The sequence below is a fragment of the Battus philenor genome, unplaced genomic scaffold (assembly GCF_028537555.1).
Source record: "Battus philenor isolate CCGP_79_NKW_IND1 unplaced genomic scaffold, ilBatPhil1.0.hap1 SCAF_17, whole genome shotgun sequence".
NCBI lineage: Eukaryota > Metazoa > Arthropoda > Insecta > Lepidoptera > Papilionidae > Battus > Battus philenor.
The window spans coordinates 6,615,170-6,639,511 of NW_027181679.1; the positions used below are offsets into that span (position 1 = coordinate 6,615,170).

Below are 24,342 nucleotides of genomic sequence, written 5' to 3' on the forward strand. Positions count from 1 at the left end.
GGCGCTTTCTTCTTCGTTTATGGCCAAATCTTTGACCACACACGACGTTCGATTGTGGGATGATTTATCGCTGAATATAAGTCGTACTAAGTCATTATCTATTTTTTAAAAATGGGTATCAAATATTTACTAGACCTATTCATCTTTTAACTTATTTATTTTTCTTTCTCTGTTTCTTTAGTAGTATAATAATGTAATATGTGTTATACCTTATTTATTTTATGTATATATATATACATACATATGTGTATATATATATATATATATATATATATATATATATATATATATATATCTTTACACGTTAGCTACTCATTATTTACACCATGGACCATTGTTTCCATACATGGTTGTCTGAAAGGAATTGCCACGGTCGTTAAGACCGCCCATTGTACTTTTTTGTTTATTGTTATAAAACTATTAATATATTTTTAGCGTGTATAATAAATAATATTAAATTAAATAAAAATAACCTTTTAAAATAAGTCCTTAATCAAAAGTCAAAAATTGTAAAAGTACAAATTAAATGAAAATAATCTCAAATTCAACAACAGTAAAATCATTACATGATCAAAAAATAATACGAAACAAACTACAACAATAACAATAAGCGAATTAAGAGTTTAAAAACATGCTATCGATAATTTTAGCAACAAAAATGGCTATTAATTATCAAATCTATTTCTGAGACAAAAACTACAAATTACTTCTAAACATTACTTCTCGAATATCGAGCAAGATTTTTTTAAATATTGAAAATAGATTAAACGTTGAGAATCTTTCCGATGTTGACGTAATATTTATGTTAGAGATTCTACATTCATTTAAAATGATTAGGATATTTAAAACTAATATGTTCCTCAATCCTCTATGTACACATTTTAAAATTGCTTCCACGTATTAAACAATGACAGGCATAAATTGAAAAACATGTTTGAGTTTTTGTATCTTGCAAACAAACACGTCGGTTCCTGATAATTTTATTATAGTATTCATGATTTGGGCAGATGGAACATGGGAATTTTTGCGGTTTGGGAGAATATCAAGAACTCTATGATTTCAGCACTCTTCCACTGTTTGGAGAACAATATATATAGGCTACGGTCGTGTCAAAGACAAGAACCTGGAGGAGCTGACTTCGATGTCTGTTTTAAGACCGTTGCAAGTCCGGAGACTGGCGCACATGCAATGGACTCTGGCCGGCGTGACCTGAATCCAAGGGTTTTTAGGTAGCGGCATCTACAATCATTGAGTTTGTGGTCTACCACAGCTACCTCGTTCTTTATTAAGCTTACCATGTGTTATTATATTTTTTTTATTAAGAGTAAAATCAATGAAATTATAATTTTGATTTTCGTTTTCTTTAAAACCTTCAAACTAAGTCTTCAATTGTCTCAAGTATATTTATTTAAATTTTTCTATTAAGAATATCTATAGATGGCAGTGTATATACATGACTTCTTCGACTAGGAGAAATGATCTTTAGGTATTACGCCCTATCCAGAGCCGGATTTATAAAATTGCCGCCCATGGACCCAAAACATTTTACCACCCCCATTCAGAAATAAATATTTTTTTATTCAATTAAAAACAACTTAGCTTATTAAAAATAAACGGAAAAATCTAAGTTTTTTTTTTAAAGTGAATTCTAATCTAAGTATAGATTCTAAAAGCCAAGGGCCCAGGCCACTGTGACCCATGCTTAAATCAGAACCTGGTCTTACCATTGGCTAGGTTAAATGGATAAGCGATTTATTATGATTATAAATTTTGTCATTGATTAATTATTAACAGAAAATTTTTCCAAAAAAAAGAGCTATATTTTAGCAAAATTTTTTTTTAAACTGAAAGCTCTAAGAAAACTCCGATTAGTCATCAGAGTATAAAATAGGCATTATCCGACTTCACTTATGGTTTAGCGGGCTGTTAACTATAAAGGACTGAGACATATTTTTGTGAAAAAGGTCACATCATCGGCACAAATATATCAAGATACCATTCTTGACAAGGTAGATAAGTCTCTTAACAACAAAATGTTTAATGACTAAGACTGGTATTTTCAGCAAGACACGGCGCCGGGTCATAAAACGAACGTTTCGGACTTTATCAGAATTGACTGACCGTCATCTAGACAGTGAACAAATTTCCCATACAAAGAGTGCGTGCTGCTATTGATACAACGTTTTAGTTATTGCAGTCAATGGAGACTATTTCGAATAAGCTTTATATATTTTTAAAACTAACACACTGTAATAGTAATAAATGTCAGGTACAATAAAAAAATGTCGATTTCCTTTGTAACAATATTTATTGCCAAGATTAAGTACATAATAAAGAACTGATTGTCGAATTGGAAAAGTTAAAGATCGTCCAGTTCCTGTAACGGGAACAGATTTATTACTTTGATTCTGCCGCTCATCACACAAATTCACTGATTGACGGTGTAGCACAGTCATCTTCAACACTCTGTACATTTAAACGCCACACCGACCTGACATCGTGGCACGTACTCGTGTTTCCGGACTATTCGACGACAACAAGACAAATCACAAACCACACACCGTGGTATTTACTACCGCCATCGCCATTTTATTACCAAACGGTCTAGTTAGAATCAAAGCCGGATCGAATATCACAGGGGACACCAACCACTGATTATAAATAGTGTTACTGGAGTTTGTTCCGCTACTTTTCCCAGCGTTAACGCTTTCCGAACTGATAGTATTTTACTAGCCAGACAATAGCAACTGACCAAGTCAAGGTTCGGCCCTTCCGGGCGCTCTTTAATGCTACTTAAATATTATCGATGAGTGACAGCCTCAACCCCGGAGCGTCTGCCCAAGCGATGTAAGAATTTGGCGACCATCAAGGGCTTAGACGAAGCGCCGCAGTGCTGCTTTGAACCCGCGGAATCTGTTTTGGTAGTACTTTTTCACTTGAGCAGCAGTGTAAGCCAGGTAAAAAAGTTATAGAAGTGTGTGTCATATTAGATAATGCTTTGTACGAATTTAAACGGTACTCAATATTTGTTAGAGAAAGTATTTTTGTTTCTAGCGTGTGACTTTTGTGTTTACGTATTAAGAATTGGTTGTATCAGATATTAATTTAGCAGTTATAAATAAGACCTTTCGAAATATTTATGTATTACTTATTCTGTTTGTATGTGATATAATGCCGCTAATTCAGCGTCTCTGCGCCTTGAGTTGCGTTTTCTTATTAATTTGTAAAAAAAGTATTAAAATAATACTTTTATTTGATAATTCTGGTTATTTGGAAAGTGATAACACTGTTTTAATGTTTGTTATATTAAAAATAAGATTGTTTTGCTACCACAATTATACACAAACCTACACTGACATAAAGGATCGGTATATAAAATTTATATTTTAATTATTTGCATTTGAATTTCTTATGGTTGACTAATTTGAAATATCATTTTAAAATTTATAAATAAGTTTAACCGTAACAAATAAAATGGTGTTGGTAAATTTACAAAATAAAATGAATCAAATATAAGTAAAAGTAAAAATAAATGAGAATAAACGTTTGTTTTAGTTTTAAATTAGTAGTAAATAAGAATAGCAGGATAATACAAGCAGGTAGTGAATTTAAATACGTCATCAGTAGAGAAGGAGTATTAAAGAAAAAAGGGGCTCTTGTTACCTGGCTTTATTGGCTGTTGCTTAAAACTTTTTTTGTCAACTCTATTTACAAATACATCGGTGACTGTCCAATGAAATGTACAGAATGATAAAGCATTTTATTGATCATATAATACAATTAACATAAATGTGACAAAAACTGAAAAATACCAAAATATCGAACATGTTAACTTTATACGTTTTCGTTATATTTTCTCACCTTATAAATTCGCTATTTAATAATGTCATGTTTAAATAGACCCGGTAGAGTTGTTTGACCACATTGGGCCGTCGTACGAACGTCTGCAGTGTCAGTTTCTGGTCGTTAGTAAGCCACCGGCGTCTCATGGTCAAAGTCACGTCGTGTTTTGTCATTTAAATATGTTTTAAATTTTCTTACACCGCTAATTAAACGACGAAATGTGGAATTCAAAACAAGGTGTCGACAATGTACTGGAGTAAGAACACTATTTTTTTTTCTATTTTTAACTGTAGTTTGTAAGTTTCATGCATAATTTTTAAAATTAGCAGCGAAATAATAACAGAATGTTATTTTCGCTGCTAGAATTTTAATTGTTCTTTATATATACCAACAGGCTAATATAGTAGGTAACATTAATATAATTAAATCTTTTCGTGTGTCGTGAGTTCGCAAATTTGATATCAATAAAAATGTTTACATTATTTAAGATTTAACCTGCGGCTAAATTCTCGGATTTGATTTGTTGTTATACGTTTTTAAAAGAACTGAATTTTGGTAATAGCTTTTGTATCATAGATATTTGATCTATTTCTAATGAAAGAAATTTTAAAAATTTTTCGCCAATATTGTGAAATTTACGTTACATAATCAATCGTTTTGCAACACTGTTTTTGGTGCTGGATCCTTCTTTCTGAAAATCCGTCTAAGTTTATATCACCGCGACTCTTTTTATGTCACTAGTTATTTGCTCTGTAAACTTTAGCTGTTTAAATTACCAAACTCATAAGACATCATTTAATATTAAGAAATCATGCACGCCGTTGTATTAGACAACCTGTTTATTAGCATACTTTTATATTGGACTTAATATCGGTTTAAAAATATGGTTAGTTTTGGAAAGCTTTTTTCTTTTTCAATGACTTTTTATAATTTTTTTATGAAATGAAATTCATCGTGTAACTTAAACGGCCCAAGCCTATGCGATTGCACAAATATTTAAAACTGAGAGGTATATCTCCGAGAGTCTGGACTGGAAGACGTTTTTAGGACGATTAATTTGAAATTACGTGGTATTTATTTCAGTGGTATGATTTTTTTGCACATTTTCGAAACAGAAAGTGTGGTGCACTTGCCTAGTCACGAAGCTATGACGGAGAGAACGACTAACGCAATGTGGTATTACGGTACGGTACGGTTATGCAGAGGACGCTGCTGCCCATCCTCAGAAAACTTTTTATGGGCAATCCTTTATAATTAAAGTGCAATGTGCGCAATATATAAGACTGCATCCCGGGATTCGAATATGCGATCTACGATTGCAAATCTCAGTCCTTATCGCTGGGCTTCTACTGCTTTATCTTGATGGTAAGGTCATGTCACGAAAGAATATCCTGTAGTAGACGTCTTAAACCAATAACCTCAGAACACAGGCTGGAAGTGGCTGAAAATGAGAGGACGGCATAGCGTGGGAGAAATTGGCCAAGGCCTAAATCCGGCAGTTAAAGAATATTAATTAGGTGGTCGAAATAGCTTAACGTTCGGTTATACGAAAATATATATTTGACTACATGGTATTTATCCGTATAAACATAAGATACAGTTGTTTACATAACTTGCAAAATAGTATTTCTTTGGTCGTAAAAAAATGGTGTACATTTTTGAACATGAATTTTTTTTCGCCAATAGTTACAAAACAATGACTGGCGATAACTAATGTGACGAATAAATTAACTACATTGCATTTAATTTGAAACGAATATCTTGAATTATTTACTTATCATATTGCTTTTACCCGGCCTAAATATTTTACTTTGAATGGTAACCTTTACCAACACACAGCGTCCCTTATCTCGCTATAAATTAGTGTATAACTGTTTCTCGTTAAGTTAGACATGTTATTAAGAAAAGAAAGTGTTGCAATACATTTGATTTATTTACTTTAAAATGTTTAGTGTTTTTCGATTATATCACACTAAAGTAGCAGAAGCATTTTGTCTAAAATGTAAAAGGTAAAATTTGTTAACATTTATAGTAATCTCATATATTTTTTGACGATATAATACAAAAATATTGCTTTATTGGTTAACGATATAATATTAGTGATCTCTATTTAGTTTCTTACATGCAATGATAAAAAATAGTTATCTCAATCAAGGTAAACAACCGCAATTGAATCATTATCTAACTTCAACCTTTTCAAGTATCGTTTACTAGCACGCAACTGTTTTTTATGTAGCGATTTCGAATTTTAGGATTAGTGTCTTAAATACGGAGTAGCTTTATTTTCTATCTCTTGGGATGTTGTTAGGCGAGTGTCTTATTAACTTTCTTATCCGCCCATGATAAAATTTATTGATCAAAATTTTTCTAAAGACTTCTAACAGCGTTTTTTATTTTAAAAATAGTATCAATTTTCATTATTAATCTACGAACCTAAAATGATTTAAATATTACAAATTCTTTTCAAAACAAATTTTAGATACAAGTAGAATGAATTAGTTTTTGTGGCACAACTAGCGCAATGTTAAGAAGCATTGTGATAGTTGAGCCACATAGTTGCTACACAATTCCAGGGTCGTATTGCCTTGGTATGTTATTACGATTTATTGGCAAGCGAAAGTTACCGGAAGAAGATAGAGATGCTAAAAATAGAGTAAAAGCACCAACAGTTTTCCGTACACTATTACTTGAAATTCATTAAAAGTTAATACATTATATCGTAATAAATATGATTAAATAAAAGCCATGGTATATATAGTACGGATTATCAAAACGGAATAATAATTATTTCATCAATAGGAAAGTACAAAAATTATAGAAATATTTAGATAGATACGTATGTTATAAAAGGATTGCATCACTATATTGTTTTAATGAATATATTGAATCACAAGATGACATATTTAGTAGCAGAAATTCCTTATATTCTTTTCGAAGTTGACCATTTAATTGATATTGCTGCAAAGACAGCAATGAAGTAAATTATATAAGAATTTTTTGTCAACTACTGTTGCTTTTACCCTCAAGTTTGAGGCCATTTAATTGTAAATGATTTACGTCGTACGGTAATAATAGATATAATTTGTGAAGATTAATATATAATATTGTTTATTATAGCAAGTCATTGCTCGTTGTTTATTCGGTTATATCATGAGCCAGGGGTTATCACGAGTCGCGGGTTCATCACTGCTCTTGTCTTTATAAGGTTTCGAATTATTCTGGAGTTCTTCCGTAGAGAGCAAGGCGGGAAGTCTGTCCGGCTAGGATGGCAGCAAAAGTGATTTCGGGTACCGACATAGGGGGGTACGGTTTTCATTTTAATAATTGTTATTATTTAATATTTATTTTTAGTTTTCGAGTTGTTTCTGTTCGTGTATTTTTCTTCAATCAGTTTAATATGTAGAATTATTACAGTTTGTCAACATTGCATCTTCACAATTATAGTGTCTTGTGGCAGAATCTTGCTTTTATTGGTTGGAAGATAAGTTCGTATCCTTTTTATATATTCCTTTAATTTCCAAGATTATATTATGTTTTCCAAAGTGTTTAATATTAATTCAATATAGTTCTTTTTGTTCAACGTAATTGTTCCAATCGCCAGTTCCAATACTTTAATTTTTTCATTATTTTTGAGTCTTAGAAATGGAATACCTACGAGGTAAAAAAAAACATATTAACACCGGCTTCTTTTCGCTTTTAAATAAGACCAAAGTAGTTGAAGTAGCCCGGAGCGCCAAAATATATGGCGAAGAGGTCATAGAAGAGTCTACGGCACAATAATACTCCGTCGTGATAGTCAAATATATTCCTTCTCGATAACGTCAGGTCTCATGTTGCCTAAGAGGTCTTTTAGCAAGTGTTCTTTGGCTTCAATGAAATATCTCCGTTTCCGCTTGGCATATCATATAAAGAGCGTTACAATCAATTATGAGGGAGAGCTTGAAAACTGTCTTAATGACTTCTTCAATACCGGACCGGGCGAAGTTTAGGGGAAAGGAATAGACAAATTTGTTAAGACGCGGAAACGTTGCGAAAATTGATTTACTCGTATCTTAAGTAAAAGCACTACAAATACCTTTTTTTTGTTTCGGTGGGGGAAATCTTCCGGTATTCAAGATGCCCTGTCTCTGGGGGGAGGACAGGGATAAGTGGGATTCCTACCCACTAACCCCCCCCCCCCGTGGTCGCCCTCTGCGCTAAACGGGGGACCGCGGTATCTCCCGGTCAGGAATCGCCACGCGGTGTTCCCTCGCGCCGTGATATTTTTCGATGGCCTGTCCCAGGGTATGCGTGGATACGCTATACGTTTCGTCGTTTCGGGGGCGAAACCCTCGTGGTGCTATCACGATGGTTCGAGACCACGTTGAACCATCGTCCGCCTCAGAGTAGCTGAAGCTAGTGGGAGTTTAGGGCCCCCACCCTAAACTCCCGCGACTCCGAAGGCCCCGTTTGTGGTAGGGGAGCACCATTCATCGGAGGGCCGTCGCGAGGCACGTCTCTGCGCTAAGCACTACAAATACCTGACCCAACACGCGTGTAATTAGCGACATCATACTGTTTTAAATTAACTTAAGAATTATTTTGTATTACAAAGGGCGATCCAGGATGAACTCCGAAAGCAAGTTTCGGAACTCAGAGCCAAGTCGGCGTCATTCCAGCCGCGCTTGGCTATCGTGCAGGTGGGCGGCCGTGAAGACTCCAACGTCTACATCCGGATGAAGCTGAAGGCCGCCGAGAACATCGGCATCTCCGCTGACCACATCCGCCTGCCACGAGACAGCACACAGGCCGAGGTAAAGATTCAAATTTTTTGGAGGCTTCGTATTTTTAAAGCTTACAATGGGAAAATGTAGGGACTCTATTGCTTAGGAAACAGAAGTCGGTGTCGCTGGGGGCGTTAAGAAAGGCAGTGCGTGAGAGGCTGCACTCGATTTGACTCGACCCTGCGTACCGCGAACATTTCATTATATACTGTCATGCATCACAGCAGACATAGTTTGTGCTATGTGTAAAATAGGTGTGCCATTATACACTTACATTCAACAGAGAACTTCGATTTATTCAGAACTACATTTTTTGCGCCTAACAAATAGTGTGTTGTTAAAAGAAAATTACTGGATGACGTAATATTGATTACAAAAAATTTACGTACATGAATACGATAAGAATATCGGAAATTTGAAAAGATTAAGTAATGGTCTGTTTTCCTGTATATGTTTTCAATAACAAATGTTATGTAATTTATTTTCATGTTATTAACTGATTTACTTCTTTAGACCGTTGTCACGTGTTTTTGAAAAATAGTTCGAAAATTTATGTTATACTAGCTATAAACCGCTCACTTCACGAGGCAGAAAATCTTATATATATATATATATATATATATATATATATATATATATATATATATTATCGTTTTTAACTATAGTTAGGAAATATGCTGTTTTTTTCTTAGCTGATATATATTCGCCAAAATGTATTCCGACCAAGTTTCGAGGCTCTAAGCCTTATAATTCTAGAAATATCGTTATAAGTCAGTACATGGGTGAAAATCTCTTTGGCGATTGAAGCGACAAGCGCAAATAAACCATGACCGATAAGTTCATGTGGAGTCTGATGTTACAAGAAATCTTACTCTGCACATTCATTTAATGTTCTGGGAAATATAGTAATCGATGTGAAGCCCTGCAGTGGGGCTACCGTGGTGGGGTGACCAGCATCAATTTCGTACTTTTGCAAATCTATCTTTGAAAATAATGGTGTCTGCAAAACAAGTATTAAAAATGGTGAAATTAATATTTACTTGAATAAATAATGTTTTTTTTATAGAGCACGAAACATATTACCCACGTCAATTGGGTTAACTTGCAAATAACTTATCAAACTAACGTCACTTGATTCGTTTAGAATAAATAATTCACAGCGCCTTGCTCTTTGAACTTGCTACAATCTAATGTGATGCAATAATTGCTTAATTACTATGTTTATCGATTCATACTTAACGTAGTAAGATAAGATGTCACTTAACTTTACCTTTCTTTTATGTTTTAAGTAGTAGAATTTGTTGATATTTTAAATTGCTTACTCTACTTTATATACAAGTAGGTACATACTTTTTGCGGATAGATTCATTAACTTATTTCGATCTAACAGCGACTGTTACCAAAATATTACAATTTAACATAAAACTAAGGACTATAAGCACTATAATCGTAAGTGGACACAGCAATACAACAATTTCGTCATAAAAATCATCATACGTAATGCAAAGACAATCTATCTAAGACATGGTTGCACAGACTTATTAAGACTAGGGGCCACTCGGGCAAATCATGAACTGATGGTGGGCCGGCCGCCAGAAGTATAGGTAATAATTTTTTTTTTGGTTTTATTCTGGAATAGAATTCAATATTTTCCGAATGTACGAGAGTTTTATTTTTGCTGTCGGCGGGCCACCAGTAATCGACCGGCGGGCCGCGGTCTGTGCATCCATGATCTAAGAGATTGTCGTCTATTTACTAACTCGTCACGATATCCTCTGGAATAATAAGATTTAGAGTTATGAAATTTCTTAAAATATTCGATTTGCAGAGTAGAGATCAGCTAACAAATAATTTCACGTAATTCCATCCACAAAAGGGGTTTAGGCGTTATCGATAAAAAATTCCTCTTTTCAAACAATATAACTCTTAGTCAGAATATTTTTACGTATGTTAAAAATTACCATGAATGGATTTTATGAAATTTTACCCACAAAAGTCAGTGTCGCGTGAAGCAGTATGGAGGTTTTATGTTTTTACAATTACGACAAATACCTTGCGGAACGTTTTAAAGAAAAAAAATAAGTTCAGGTTAAAAATTTTATTACCAAGTACTAAAGTAAAATAACTATACAATGTCTATAATTAACCTAATTATACCAACACTTACTAGGTACCTATTTCTACCATAGCGGCTCAAATGACCCGATTTTATGTTTTGTGATTGAATATATGTATAACAATAAAGTAAATGGTTATTAGGCAGGAAATACAAATTAAATTTACTATAATTAAACAAAATAGTACATAAATTATTTCTATTACAAAGGCAAGAAATAAGAATTTTTTATTTTCTTTTCATTGCATTTTTCACATGCATCGCCTGCAGGCGATGCAGGCGATTGGCGATGCAGATATAAATTAAATAAATAAATGATTAAAAAGTATAGTGAAATAAGTAAATGATTAAAACACCTAATGTAAATATACTAATGATTACAACTAACTATAATAGTATATAAATATAATATAATACCAATATTATAAATACATACACTATTTATATAAATAAATAATAAAATCCAGTTTTCGTGATGGTTCTGTTAGCTTATTAAGTAAAAGCTTTCGAACCTCCGCTTTGAATGCGCCACTTTTCCTGATCATTCTAATACGGAGGGGGTTTAAGAGAATAAATTGCATTGTGAAGGTGTGAGTGATGTCAGTACTATGGGAGTAATATTTTCAATCAGTTAGGGTTGCTAAAATTAGTTTCTAAAATAATTTTAATTTTGTTTTAGGTTTTGGAGAAGCTAGCAAATTTGAATGAGTCACCTCAGGTGCACGGTATCATAGTGCAGATGCCACTAGACTCGGAGCATCAGATCGACTCCCACCTCGTCACCGACGCGGTGTCTTCACAGAAAGATGTCGACGGGTAAAAAAAAAAACATTTTATTCTTCAAATATTTAGGTTATTCCTACGACTGGATCCAAATCTTGTGTGTTAATTCGTGGAATATACATCAAATTATCCGCCAAGCGGGTTTAATGCAGTTTGATGGATATTATATACAGGTTATAGGTGAAAAATCTTTAATGGGGTGAATGTATAGCTCATATGGCAGCAGAAACCCTTAAGGCTTCTTACTTATTTTTAATCAATCTATATAAAGCGATAATTTTGAATTTGAATTAATGATCGGTTTTATGACTTTTTAATATACATTTAGACAATACTGATTTTTCTTTGGCAATTTTAACGATTAATGATTAAAACTTAAACTACTAACGAGTAATGTTTTTGCAATTTATTTATCTGTTTTGAATAACAATTAAAACTTGTATTTGTAGTTTGAACACAGAAAACGAGGGTCGCGTAGCCATCGGCGACTTCTCCGGGTTCATTCCATGCACGCCTGCCGGGTGCATAGAGCTGATCAAACGCACTGGCGTCTCCATCGCTGGCAAGACCGCCGTGGTGCTTGGCCGCAGCCGCATCGTGGGCACGCCCGTCGCCGAGCTGCTCAAGTGGGAGCACGCCACCGTCACTGTCTGTCACTCCAAGACCAAGAATTTAAGCGAGATCGTAAGTCATTTTATCATTATTTCAGCCGCAGGACACACAGGTTCCTTATAGTACCGATTGGTAGCGGCCTATGACTATGGTGTCTTTCGCACGACTTTTACGAGGTTTTATGTTTACCATGTAAATTCATTTCATTCGTTCCATTCGGCGCTGTTACCATTCGCCATATAATTTTTTTATATTTTCCACGGTAAAGAATTTTTTTTCATCCGGTATCGGGTCTGCAAACTCACATAAATATAGGCACAACACAAACATATTTTTCCTACCGAACCAATTTTTTTAAAAAAAAATTGATCTTCGTGCAGCAGAATTTTTCAAGCGTTTCTCAATCACACTGCAAATAAGATACGAAATGAAAGTTTATTAGCCCGTACCGAATACAAAGTGTTAAGTTTAAGAAGACTTCTTATGCTGACTTATCGGTTTAGACGAAGACTGCTGACATCTTGGTGGTGGCTATCGGCAAACCGGAGATGGTACGTGGATCCTGGATCAAACCCGGCGCCATTGTCATCGATTGCGGAATTAATCCTATCCCAGGTATTTATTTTCCGGATTATGTAGAGTTTATGAATCAATTATATTTTTTAGCGCAGATCTTTAAATATATCAATTTTATGTTTTGAATTTAAGGATGATTTACATTGAAACTGGACTCCGGAACAAATTCTTCAGTTAGTTTTAGTAACAAATTGGAACACCTTCTTAGTTTTCCAATTTTCACTCATTGTGTTTCTTTGAAATGTACGTCATTATTTCATCATCATTATTTCAGCCGTAAGACGTCCACTGCTGGACATAGATTCTTCTAATCATTTCTAACAGGACCGATAGTAAGTGGCCAGCATCCAGGGTCTTCTGACGACTTTCGACCTTCTTCTGATTATATTTCAACTCCTTCGACCTTCGTCGACGAAGTCGTCTTCCTATCTTGTGGGTGGACGTACTGCAATGCGCTTGCTGATCTATCGTTCAGCCCCGAAAATCATGAACCGACGTTAAAATACAAGTTTACTTTTTTGCGACGCATTGGGCATTGTAAATTATTTGATCTTTGTAAATGTAATGAAGCAAAGGAGTATTTGAAAACAGAAGTAACTCAACATGCGTGTTTATACGAAAGTGTAAATAAGTGTGTGCACACATAACCGGCATTCGAACGACTCCATTTCCTTTTCATAACATGGGATCAAATACACTCGCTGTTTTATTGGCTACCGATTACACGAATCGGATTCTTGTGGAAAGTTTAATTTAATGCTTTATTGAAAATTGATTTAGATTTTGCGCGATATTAAAGAATCGGTATGGCGTCTGCAAATATCGTTTACAATTTTACATTTGTCGTGTTTAAATTACCGTTAAATACCTATTGTTATTATTTTTTGTGAAAGCAGTAAATTTTCTTTAATTACTTAAAATTTTTGTTTATATAATTAATGCATGTGTTTGTGTTCTTCAAAATTTAATTTAAAAAAATTAATCGAAGATTATTTAATTTCTTTGGTCGCTAGTGATCTATTTACGACTATATTCCGTTAAGAGAAAAAGCAGAAGAAATTTCTGAGAAATAATAAGACCTGTTACATTGTTGGTATTTTTAGGTATTTAAAATATCCTGGTCCAAGAAAGAAATTTGTTTTATTATCAGTGATGCCAGCAATAATAGTTGGCAGCTTTTTTTGTACTATCATTGTATGTTTTTATTATGAACGAGAAAAAAAATCATTATATTTTATTTAAGAATGATTTTATAATCCAACTACCTGTTCCCCCAACTCTCTGCGTACCACGCGATGCCTTTTGTGAGTGAAATTTTACAAAACACATTCTTGGTCATTTTTAAAAAATCCAAAAGCTCAGATCAGTCGAGATCAGCCAGCTTCTAGTCAGAGTTATAAATGGAGTAATTGTTGAATGTTTTGTTCAGAGAGATCCTGTTTCACGAAAAACAGACAGAGCCGTTAGTCAATTCATTTTCGTTGCAGATCCGTCAAAAGCGAGTAAACAGAGACTAGTGGGCGACGTGGCGTACGAGGAGGCGCTGCAAGTGGCGTCTCACGTGACGCCGGTGCCAGGCGGCGTGGGCCCGCTCACGGTGGCCATGCTCATGCGCAACACCGTGCTGGCCGCTCGCCGCCAGCTCGAGCGGCTCCTGCAGCCCACCTGGCCTCTGCAGGTCCTGCGCCTCAACCCACTTTCACCGCCTCCGAGGTACCACACAATTCTTAACCCCGAAGTTTGCACTTCATGTCATTACACAAAGCGTCACTAGGGAATAGAAGTCGTTCTAATTCCTAGTTTTTAGCGAAGAAACCTTTCCCCTACTATGCATAGTCTCCACGAAGGTTTGCAATGAATGATCTTTTTTTTAAGTCGTGGCACATAACTTCATTACCAAAGTTTTTTTCTAAACTAGAAAACTTCATCTTTATAAATTTTGTGTACGTCTACATTCTCAATGACTTCACTCTGGAAATTGTAGCGCATCTTGTATAGAATCTGTACCAATTTCAAAAATGTTCACGACACTATGCGTCCGCCTGCTGGATTTTCTCCTTATTGTGTCTTTTTTCTACGAAGGTTTGTTCTGGACGATCTTTACTTTAGAAGCAGTGACACCTAGCAGAGATCTACTGAGACCGTAACTTTCTCGAAATTTCCTTACACAACTTGTTTTCCCTTCGTTAAGTTTACTTTGTCTTACTCATACTACATAAAGTGTTAAGCTATATATAAATATTAGTTAGTACTGCAATAACAGACCTCTAGTACTATTAGATTTAGGTTGTACCTACATATCTACCGTTGCTATAACAATGGGTTTTCCACCAGTCACGAACCGAATTTACATGTGTTGATAATACACCACTATTAAATATAATCTTTAAACTTAAATAAATAATAAATAGATTATTTATACTTTTTTTGTCTAACTCATATAATTTATTATTTGTAGCGATATCGTGATCGCACGATCGCAGAAGCCGAAGCACATCGCCAAGTTAGCGGAAGAGATCGGTCTTTTCCCGAGGGAGGTGTCGCAGTACGGCAGCACTAAGGCCAAGATCTCGTTGTCAGTGCTGGACCGCCTGCGCGACCAGCGCGGGGGCAAGTACATCGTTGTCGCCGGGTGAGTCTCGCACCTTTTTTGGCAAGGCGTAAAGTTGCGTCCACGCTCTTGCAACCGCCTAATATGTTCTAAAGTGTACAACGGACATAAAACTTCTGCCAGCCGTAATATTTCACTTGAGTTATATAGGCGAAAGTAAAGAAATACAAAAAAAAAACACAGAAACCACAGAAAATATGTCTATTCGTCGAAAGCCAAGATGTGTAAACATGAAACAAAAAAGACAAATTCGATTGATTTTTAAATAAAAAAACAGTCTCTTGCTTATACTCGATTGGCAACTCCACACGTTTAAATTTATAACGGTTATTTTAGTAAGCCTGTGCACGTGCCATAAAATTTTGTATACAAACTTATGTAATATACAGACAATAGTTAATAATATAATATTGTACAACATTGATAATATTGTTCTAAAAAGAATAACGATTTAAAAGAAATTAGCAAACCATATTTTTTCATATTATTTATTGATGGATTAAAGATACATTTGTCGAGAGGTATTTAGTTTAAGCATTTCTTCTAACTTTGCCTCCCATAACCTGTTCTAGTTCTTTGTCCATAATAAAAGCTCTGTATTTTATCTTTGGATAGCACACAAAATAACAAATAGAAGTCCGAACCGAGACATCCAAAGTAGCCCTCGAGCTATATTACCTAAAACGAGGAATAGTTTAAGCGTCTTATACGTTTTATCCATTTAAGACTGTAAAATCAATAAGTGTAAGCAACATTGATATTTTTTATTTCGTCGGTCGGAACTTGCGCTTTAACTTTTGTACAATTGTATAAAGCTTCTAGTGTGGTGGCTACAATGTGTAGTCTATTGATGTACCATGTAACCGTCACTGTCATCATCAAATCAATCAATATATGCCAACTGCAAGGAATAAGTCTCCTCTAAAGATTGCCACGATCATTTTGCGTTGCCCGCATCATGTGACTCCATGTGACTATTTATGTCATCGATTCACCTAGTGGTCTGCATTCAAGAACCTTCGGTTCAACGAGCATCGGTTGCACAATACAACAATAAATAATAATGAACAATAAAATAATTTGATTTATTATATAACACAGCATAACCCCTACACCACTGGGCGAAGGTAAAAGTACCACTTTGTTGGGCCTGGTGCAGGCGTTAAGCGCGCACCGCGGCCGCAACGCCTTCGCCTGCATGCGACAACCCAGCCAGGGCCCAACCTTCGGAGTAAAAGGCGGCGCCGCAGGGGGCGGGTACTCACAGGTACTTCCAATCTGGCTTTAATATCGTAATATTTAAATTGTTACCTATACATTAAAAAACCAGCTTAATAAGCACATCTTTATATTTCTTTATCTGTCTTCATTTGCGTGCAAAAGTACGGTTAAAGTGACCCTATTTATTGTATCCGGCGGCTATAAAAGATAAAAAAATTACGCCTTTTTTGGCTACAACAATTGAACAATACACTCTTAGTTACTTCTTTTGCTTTCTTTAATTTTTACCTTAATTTTTTCCTAGTTTGTTTATAATTTGTTTATTGAGTGCAATAAATGTATCATTATTATGAATAATAATATTATTAACGCATTTTTTTAAGACTTGACTTGGTTTCTTTAGCCTAGCAATTAGTTTTATTGTATCACTTATAAATGTAATTAAAATAAACATCGGAATTAAAATATGTAAATGAATTTTACAGGTTATCCCCATGGAAGACTTTAACTTGCATCTAACAGGAGACATCCACGCAGTGACGGCCGCCAACAACTTACTCGCGGCTCAAATGGACGCCAGAATCTTCCACGAGCTGACCCAAAAAGACGGGCCGCTTTACGATCGTCTTGTACCCAAGATAAAAGGTGTGAGGAAGTTTTCCGCCATACAGCTGAGGAGACTGAAGCGGTTGGGCATCAACAAGACCGACCCCGACTCTCTGACCGACGAGGAGAGAACTAAATTCGCTCGTCTTAACATCGATACGAACAAAATTATGTGGAACAGAGGTAAGAACTATGTAATTTTTAAAAACAACAATAATGATTTATAAAAGCGATCACTGGGGATCATTCATTCAACTAATTCGTATGCAAACTTAGAATAAACTCTGTCGCTCGAAATACACAATTGATGACATATATTTTGTGATAATTGTTATTCACAATAAAAATTAATTAGATCGCAGAACTAATCGCTTGGTACTCCAGCGTAATTGTCATTTCAGCCGCATGACGTCCACTTCTGGATACATAGATTTCCAATACGAGCGGTTGGAAGCGACCTTCATTTTGGCACATCTGACTTAAACAACTATCTAAATAATGATAAAGTTCAATACCCGTAAAAAAGATTCAATTAATTTGTTTAGACAAATGTCGGACATAGATAGTCATTTGAAATAGACGAGACAGTAGTAAACTACATGCGCTTATTCGAACTGCGTTAATCAGTAATATATTTGAATAGCTTCGAAATTGGCCTACAAAATGCCTGACAAAATCGAAAAAAAGAAATCTTTAATGTTTCCATAAGAAAAAGCTTATTAAACTACAAAATTAAGATGTCAAATGTCCAAGTACATAGTTTCAGCGAATCGTATATTCTTCCAACAGCGTAACAGTCTTGAGCCTTTCGATCGCTCAAACGGTTCAAGCGACCTCCCTGTGTCAGTATCGTTGATACAGTATACAAAGCATTCGTCTACATCCAAAAATTATTTTTAACAACCACGCGATTTTACAACGCGATCACGCCAACATATTTTTTAATTGGTTTCATGCTTGACTTGAAAATTTACTGAAATTAATACTGTAATTTATTTATTCAGGATTTGAACATTTTATATTCGTTTTATTTATTTTCGTTTGCCTTTGTTAAGGCTATTGACTCTTACCTTAATTAAATAACAAATTGCACACCTGTGTATACTCGTGTTGTTATATGTGAAATCTCTTTATTTTTATTTTACAAGTTATATTTCTAACCTAACTCTGATCGAAATATAAGGATTGAAAAATGTTTAAATTTCTCTTCCAGTTGTGGACTTGAACGATAGATACTTGCGCAAGATCACCATCGGTCAGTCGCCGACCGAGAAAGGCTTCACTCGCGAAACGTCCTTCGATATCTCCGTGGCGTCGGAGATCATGGCCATCCTAGCCCTGGGCAAAGACTTCGATGATATTAAGGAGCGGCTGGCCAACATGGTCGTTGCTCTGGACAAGAGCGGCAACCCGGTTACAGCTGATGATCTAGTAAGTGTTTTTAAAGCAAATCATGATTACTATGAGAAAAACTAACATAATTGAATTTTTTTAATTAAATTTGATCTTGAGAGCTCGCCTTATAGCTATTCAACAATAATTTTAAACTAAATATTTATCAAAAAATTATATGTTAAATAGAATAAATCTCCATTTACCTTTTCCTTTCTCTATTGGGTGACAGCAACATTTGCCATATTGCTACCGAAACTGCTGTACCGCGTCTTAGGTATGCGCTCCACGCCGTTAGTTCACCGTCAATGTTTCCAGAAGCGGCGCTAGTGCTCTCTTTTTCTCAGCCCTCCTTAGATAAGCGGTAGGCGCAAAACAGAACTTTCGGAAGCACTATTGTGAAATAACTGTTAATATTATAAAAGGCAAAGAACTGCAGGATAAGAGAGGTTCTCTATTCTAAATATAATTAAATACTGTTGTGTGTAGTAAACCGTATGACTCTTTCGATGGAATGCTTTTATGACAGAACTATGGCTAATTAAATACTCTCGGGAATAAATTCGACAGTCGCTCAGCGTATAAATGGCATGTTGTAGCGGCGTTTGTCACTGCGATGTTCTGTTCCGATGGCGTTCTTGAAGGCGAGTTACATGGCAACAAGACAGTTTTTTTCTCCTCGCACAAAGCTTGCCTTCGGTCGGGACACACGCGTTAACAATTGTCCAATTGTATCTTATACTGTGGCAGCTTCAGATTGATGAAATACAATTTTTTATTAGGGAGTGACTGGAGCGCTGATGGTGCTGTTGCGCGATGCGCTCGAGCCGACCCTGATGCAGACGCTGGAGGGCACGCCGGTGTTGGTGCACACCGGGCCCTTCGCCAACATTGCTCACGGCTGCTCCTCCATCCTCGCGGACAAGATAGCAATGAAGCTCGCGCGCGAAAATGGATTCGTTGCAACCGAGGCTGGCTTCGGCTCTGATATCGGTACCATATTCTATTATCTAAGTTAAAATAACGTGATGTTTGATTATCTTTATAATCGCAAAACGTCTACTGCTGAAGCGGTCTGCATCCAACTTTTTCCGACGATCTCAACAAGGTCGTCTACCCACCTTGTTGGTTGATGTACTACGCTGCGCTTGCCGATCCGTGGTTTCTACTTCATAACCTTAAGGCTACAGCGGCCAATAGTTCTGCGTGCCGTTAGACCCACCCACTACCATTTCAACTTGCCAATCCATTGTGCTAATGAGAAGTCGTTATCATAGTTAATAAATAACAATTTTTTTCCGAACTTGTTAATTATTCTGTACTTGATATAATGGTACGAGTATATTATAATGTTTAAGAGATCAAAAAGAAATCAAATTTTTAAAGTTTGTTCTGTTCAAACATCGAGTTAGTTATTTATAAAGCTTTTTAGGAATAGGGAACTTGAGCAATGAAACACTGATGGTTACTGTGCGCAGTGAACAGCATAGATGTTCCTTTCGGTGTCTATTTACAGAATGTGTATAATGAATTAAATTAGATATATAAATGTACAACTATTTATGAGAATTACATTATAAATGGCACGCTGTTACATTTGTCAATGTGATGGTCCTGTCAATAAGACGATTTTTCTCTCTTCGCATAAAGTGTGTCGTGAGTGACAAGCGGGTTAACAATTGGGCGATAGTATGTAGCTTCAAATTTTTATCTTTATCTATCACTCGAGAACCATGCTCAAGGAGTCGCAATTTCGAGTGGTGACCACAACCTGGTAAATGAGGAGTGGGTAGACCCAATAGGTGGACTGACGACCTGGTTAAAGTCGTGAGAAATTGTCGATGCAGGCAGCTTCCGATCCGTATTCGTGGCGATCTTTGAGGGAGGCATATGCTTGAAGTGTGGCTGCCACACATTTTTAAGTGTTATTTAAATAATGGGAGTCTATGGCGGTGTGTGCAGGCATGGAGAAGTTCTTCGACATAAAGTGCCGTGCTAGCGGAGACGTACCGCACTGCGCTGTCATCGTGAGCACTGTCCGGGCTCTCAAGATGCACGGCGGCGGGCCAGCTGTCAGCCCCGGTCAGCCGCTGCACGATGTCTATGTGCAGGTACGTTAGCAATTTCATGTTTTTTTTTTCACAAAAATTATATTTATAAAGAAAATATAGTTTCAACTAACAGACTGCTTCACCGGGTTTGAAGTTGAAACGTTCCATATGATTACAGTTTCTATCAAATTAAGCTCTTTTAGCATTCTCCTCACAACTTACATAAGTGGTCGCTGTAAATATTCCTGCGTGGATAATAATATTATAACATTTTACGTTTACGCGTTACAGGAGAACTTGGAGCTACTCGCTAAGGGCCTTTGCAACCTGGGCAAACACATAAGCAACGGAAACAAATTTGGCGTGCCGGTCGTCGTGGCTGTGAATCGTCACGGGTAACTACACCACTTATCATAGACATTTCATCATCACCATTTCAGCAGTAAGTATTGATGGACATGGATTTCTCCAGAGATTTCCCATCCGGGTTGAAAGCAGCGTTCATCCAGCTTCTTTTGATGACCCTAACAAGGTCCTCTATTCTACGTCATGTTTGCCAGTAAATTGTAACTGAAAATATTTTATAAAGTGGTTAACACAAAGTTTCCCAAATTATTTGTTACTTTTTATCTTACTTTCCTAACTTACAAATTTTATCTTACTTTCCTAACTTATTCTCCTTAGGAAATTTGATTTTTAACTGATTATTAACATGTACGTTTATATTTTTTATTCTATATAAATGCATCATAATTATCATTTGAACTGGAAAACGTTCACTGGACATAGGCTTCCTCCATAGAAAATAGGACCGGTCAGAAGCGGCCTACATCTAGCGTCTTCTGATGACTTTAACTCTACCTTGTGAGTGGAATTCTTACGATACGCTTGCCGGTTCTTGATCTTCACACCAGCCTTAAGGCTCCAGTTCTGTTCTGCGCGCTTACTGGCCTGCCCAAAACCACTCCAAGTTGACAATCCCATGGCTATGTCTTTTACTTTAGTTCGTATACGGATTTATTAATCGCTTGTTGTTTTTAAAACAGAAACGACACACAAGCGGAATTGAACCTAGTAAAGAAATTTGCGGAGCAAAATGGAGCGTTCAGAGCAGTGATTTGCGAGCACTGGGCCAAGGGTGGAGCCGGTGCGTTGGATCTCGCGGATGCCGTCATCGACGCCTGCGACTCCAACTCGAGCTTTGACTACCTGTACCCGCTCGGCCTGAGCATCCAGGACAAGATTTTGCTGATCGCTCGCGAGATGTACGGCGCCGGCAACGTCGAGTACACCGATGAAGTGCTGGACAAGATCAAAACTTTCACGGCGATGGTTTGTATCATTACAAATTATATTATATTAAAGCTTCCAGTCCAACTTCCTTTTCCGCAGGGCGCTTGGCTACTTTTGTTCTTCGCTTATATGAATATAACATAAATTTTATTAGCTTAAAGTAAATATTAGTAATAAAATAATTTCTTTAGGGCTATGATAAACTACCGGTTTGCATGGCGAAAACTTCGAACTCCCTGACGGCGGACCCGGCCGTGAAAGGAGCGCCAACTGGCTTCACTTTGCGCGTCAACAGCATCTTCGTGTCAGTCGGAGCTGGCTTCGTGGTCCCCATGTGCGGCGAGATCAGCAAGATGCCCGGTCTGCCCACTAGACCTAGCATCTATGACATTGACCTTAACACTGAAACGATGGAAATTGAGGGTCTTTTCTAGAATTATTTGATTTTTTGTTATCGTCCACTATATGACGTCAAATTTCCACCAACATTTAAATGATCTTAAATTCCTCTCTGTCAACCATCATCATAATTAAACTTGTTAATGTTACTTGTTATTGGGACCAATAAAACTTGGTAGAACAAAATTTGCTGTTTTCTTAAATATGCCATCGGGTTCAATTGATTTTATGGTTATGAAATCTGGACTATACCATTATTTTCTCAAGTTAAGCTCTTTCAACTAGCAATTAGCATGTGAAAAGGATAAGCGGCTGCAGTAAGGAGATTTGTAAAAAAAATAAGGATTTTTATAAGCGGCTTTTTAATTCAAATATTTAATGAAATCAGGCGTTATTTTGTTGAAGTCCATTCTAAGTAGAAAAGGACCAATGTTTAGCCACTTCCGCACATGCAGCCCGCTGATAAATGCGCATGCAACAAGTAATGCGAATTACACAACTACCTCCGTTAAATCACTCAACACGTGTTTTACCCCTCCACGGGGCATCTTCAGGTGTTATATTACACCGATTAGTGCCAAACACAGAGAGTTTTTAATTCAAGTTTACATTTATTTTATGTCTCTTGTAAAAAAATCCGACGACTGAAAATCTTTGGGTTTTCTTATATAAGAAATATAATTATATATTGCTACGGTTTTCAAAAAATACAGAAAAATAAGTCAAAGATTAAATAAGTATCAATGCAAAAGTACATTAAATCGAGAAAAAAATACGATGGAAATAGACACCCGAAAAACTACATTGTGACTGTATATAAAGATTTAACTGTTCGTAGAAATAATATCAAGCAAGACCTATAGCTTTATATTTAGTAATGTTCGTTTCGGAATATAACGATAAACGAAAAGAATGAATGGTAACGCTAAATTTTCAAACCGTAATTTTAGAGTTACGGATTCACAATTACCATCGAACCCGAAACCAGAGATCTCAACATAAAAATAAAGTGGGTAGGGTAAAAGAGCTCAGTATGTACACTAGGTCTATACGGCTATGGGAGATAGATTGAAAGTTTTTGGAAACACTTTAAATTATCTTTAATTAATTCTCGCATATGTTACACAAGTAAACGAGACGCAAGTGTAGGAACGACTGGCGAGAGAGTAACGTTCGCCGCTTTCGCCACGCTAAGTATGCCGACTCCATTAAATGTATGTGTTCCTACAATTGCTTTACATAGCTTTCAAGGCTGTATTGTAGATGGAAAAGAAAGCTCCGTGTGACTTGATGATCTCATAGTTCTGTAGTATAGTAACACCTCGTTTTGCGTACCGCTCCGTGGTGTCTCAATGTCACATGGTTATGCGTCTACCATCGGCGAGGGTGTGCCGAGATATCACACACTACCGGTTCTACTTCCAGAATGTTAGCAAAATTTCGTGTCCAATCTTATTGTTACGTATCCTAGCATTGGGTAATTCTTTGCTTTATGGTATAATATGTATATATTTGATCAAGTGTCTTGGTGTTTATTTTATTTTGTGGTGTTTTTTGGTATTATATTGTTGACCGGTCACGAATTAACTCGTGATGGTTTTTTTGCGTCATCGTTGTTATCTTTTTTGGGCGACCATACAATGCATGTGGTCAGTATAATACAAGCTGTTTCTCTCGCTTATAAGAGCCGCCAAATCTTTTGCTGCAAAAATATTTAATTATCAAAAAAAAATAACGATGTTGGAACAGAATGAAGATTTCTTCAATGAATTATACGCAAATTTTTTATATGATTGTCCGAGTGATTATGACACAAATTGTGGTAACTGTGAAAATGATACTGCGTCAGAAAAGAGCGACTCTGATATTAGGCCACCAAAATATCAAGAAAGAAATAGGATAGCATGAGATAGTAACGATGATTTGAAAGAAGAGTGAAATGAACATGGTATTACACCAAACGTACAGAATCATTAAAATATTCCTAGCTCCTATTGGACTTGGTGTGTCTCCTATTGGACTGTCAGTAGGTCAACAGGTTTATTTTTTTATAGTGGTGTTTTTGATTTAGTCGTT

At 36.0% G+C, this 24,342-nt stretch overlaps 1 protein-coding gene across 2 annotated transcripts; it reads left to right on the forward strand.

Annotated features, from left to right (window-relative positions):
* The first annotated feature begins 3,951 nt into the window (after positions 1 to 3,951).
* Positions 3,952 to 22,452, forward strand: pug (pug C-1-tetrahydrofolate synthase, cytoplasmic). 2 transcript variants are annotated; one of them, XM_068762775.1, is made up of 15 exons: positions 3,952 to 4,099; positions 8,438 to 8,636; positions 11,402 to 11,538; positions 11,955 to 12,189; positions 12,621 to 12,732; positions 14,181 to 14,406; positions 15,152 to 15,325; positions 16,406 to 16,571; positions 17,011 to 17,314; positions 18,345 to 18,562; positions 19,306 to 19,516; positions 20,486 to 20,634; positions 20,866 to 20,969; positions 21,621 to 21,906; positions 22,059 to 22,452. In XM_068762775.1, exons 1-15 carry the CDS (start codon positions 4,062 to 4,064, stop codon positions 22,299 to 22,301), a joined length of 2,802 nt encoding a protein of 933 aa, XP_068618876.1. In that variant the 5' UTR covers positions 3,952 to 4,061; the 3' UTR covers positions 22,302 to 22,452. The 2 variants fall into 2 exon arrangements, with proteins under 2 accessions (XP_068618876.1, XP_068618875.1); XM_068762774.1 differs by lacking the exon at positions 3,952 to 4,099 and adding an exon at positions 7,056 to 7,146.
* Positions 22,453 to 24,342: the final 1,890 nt, after the last annotated feature.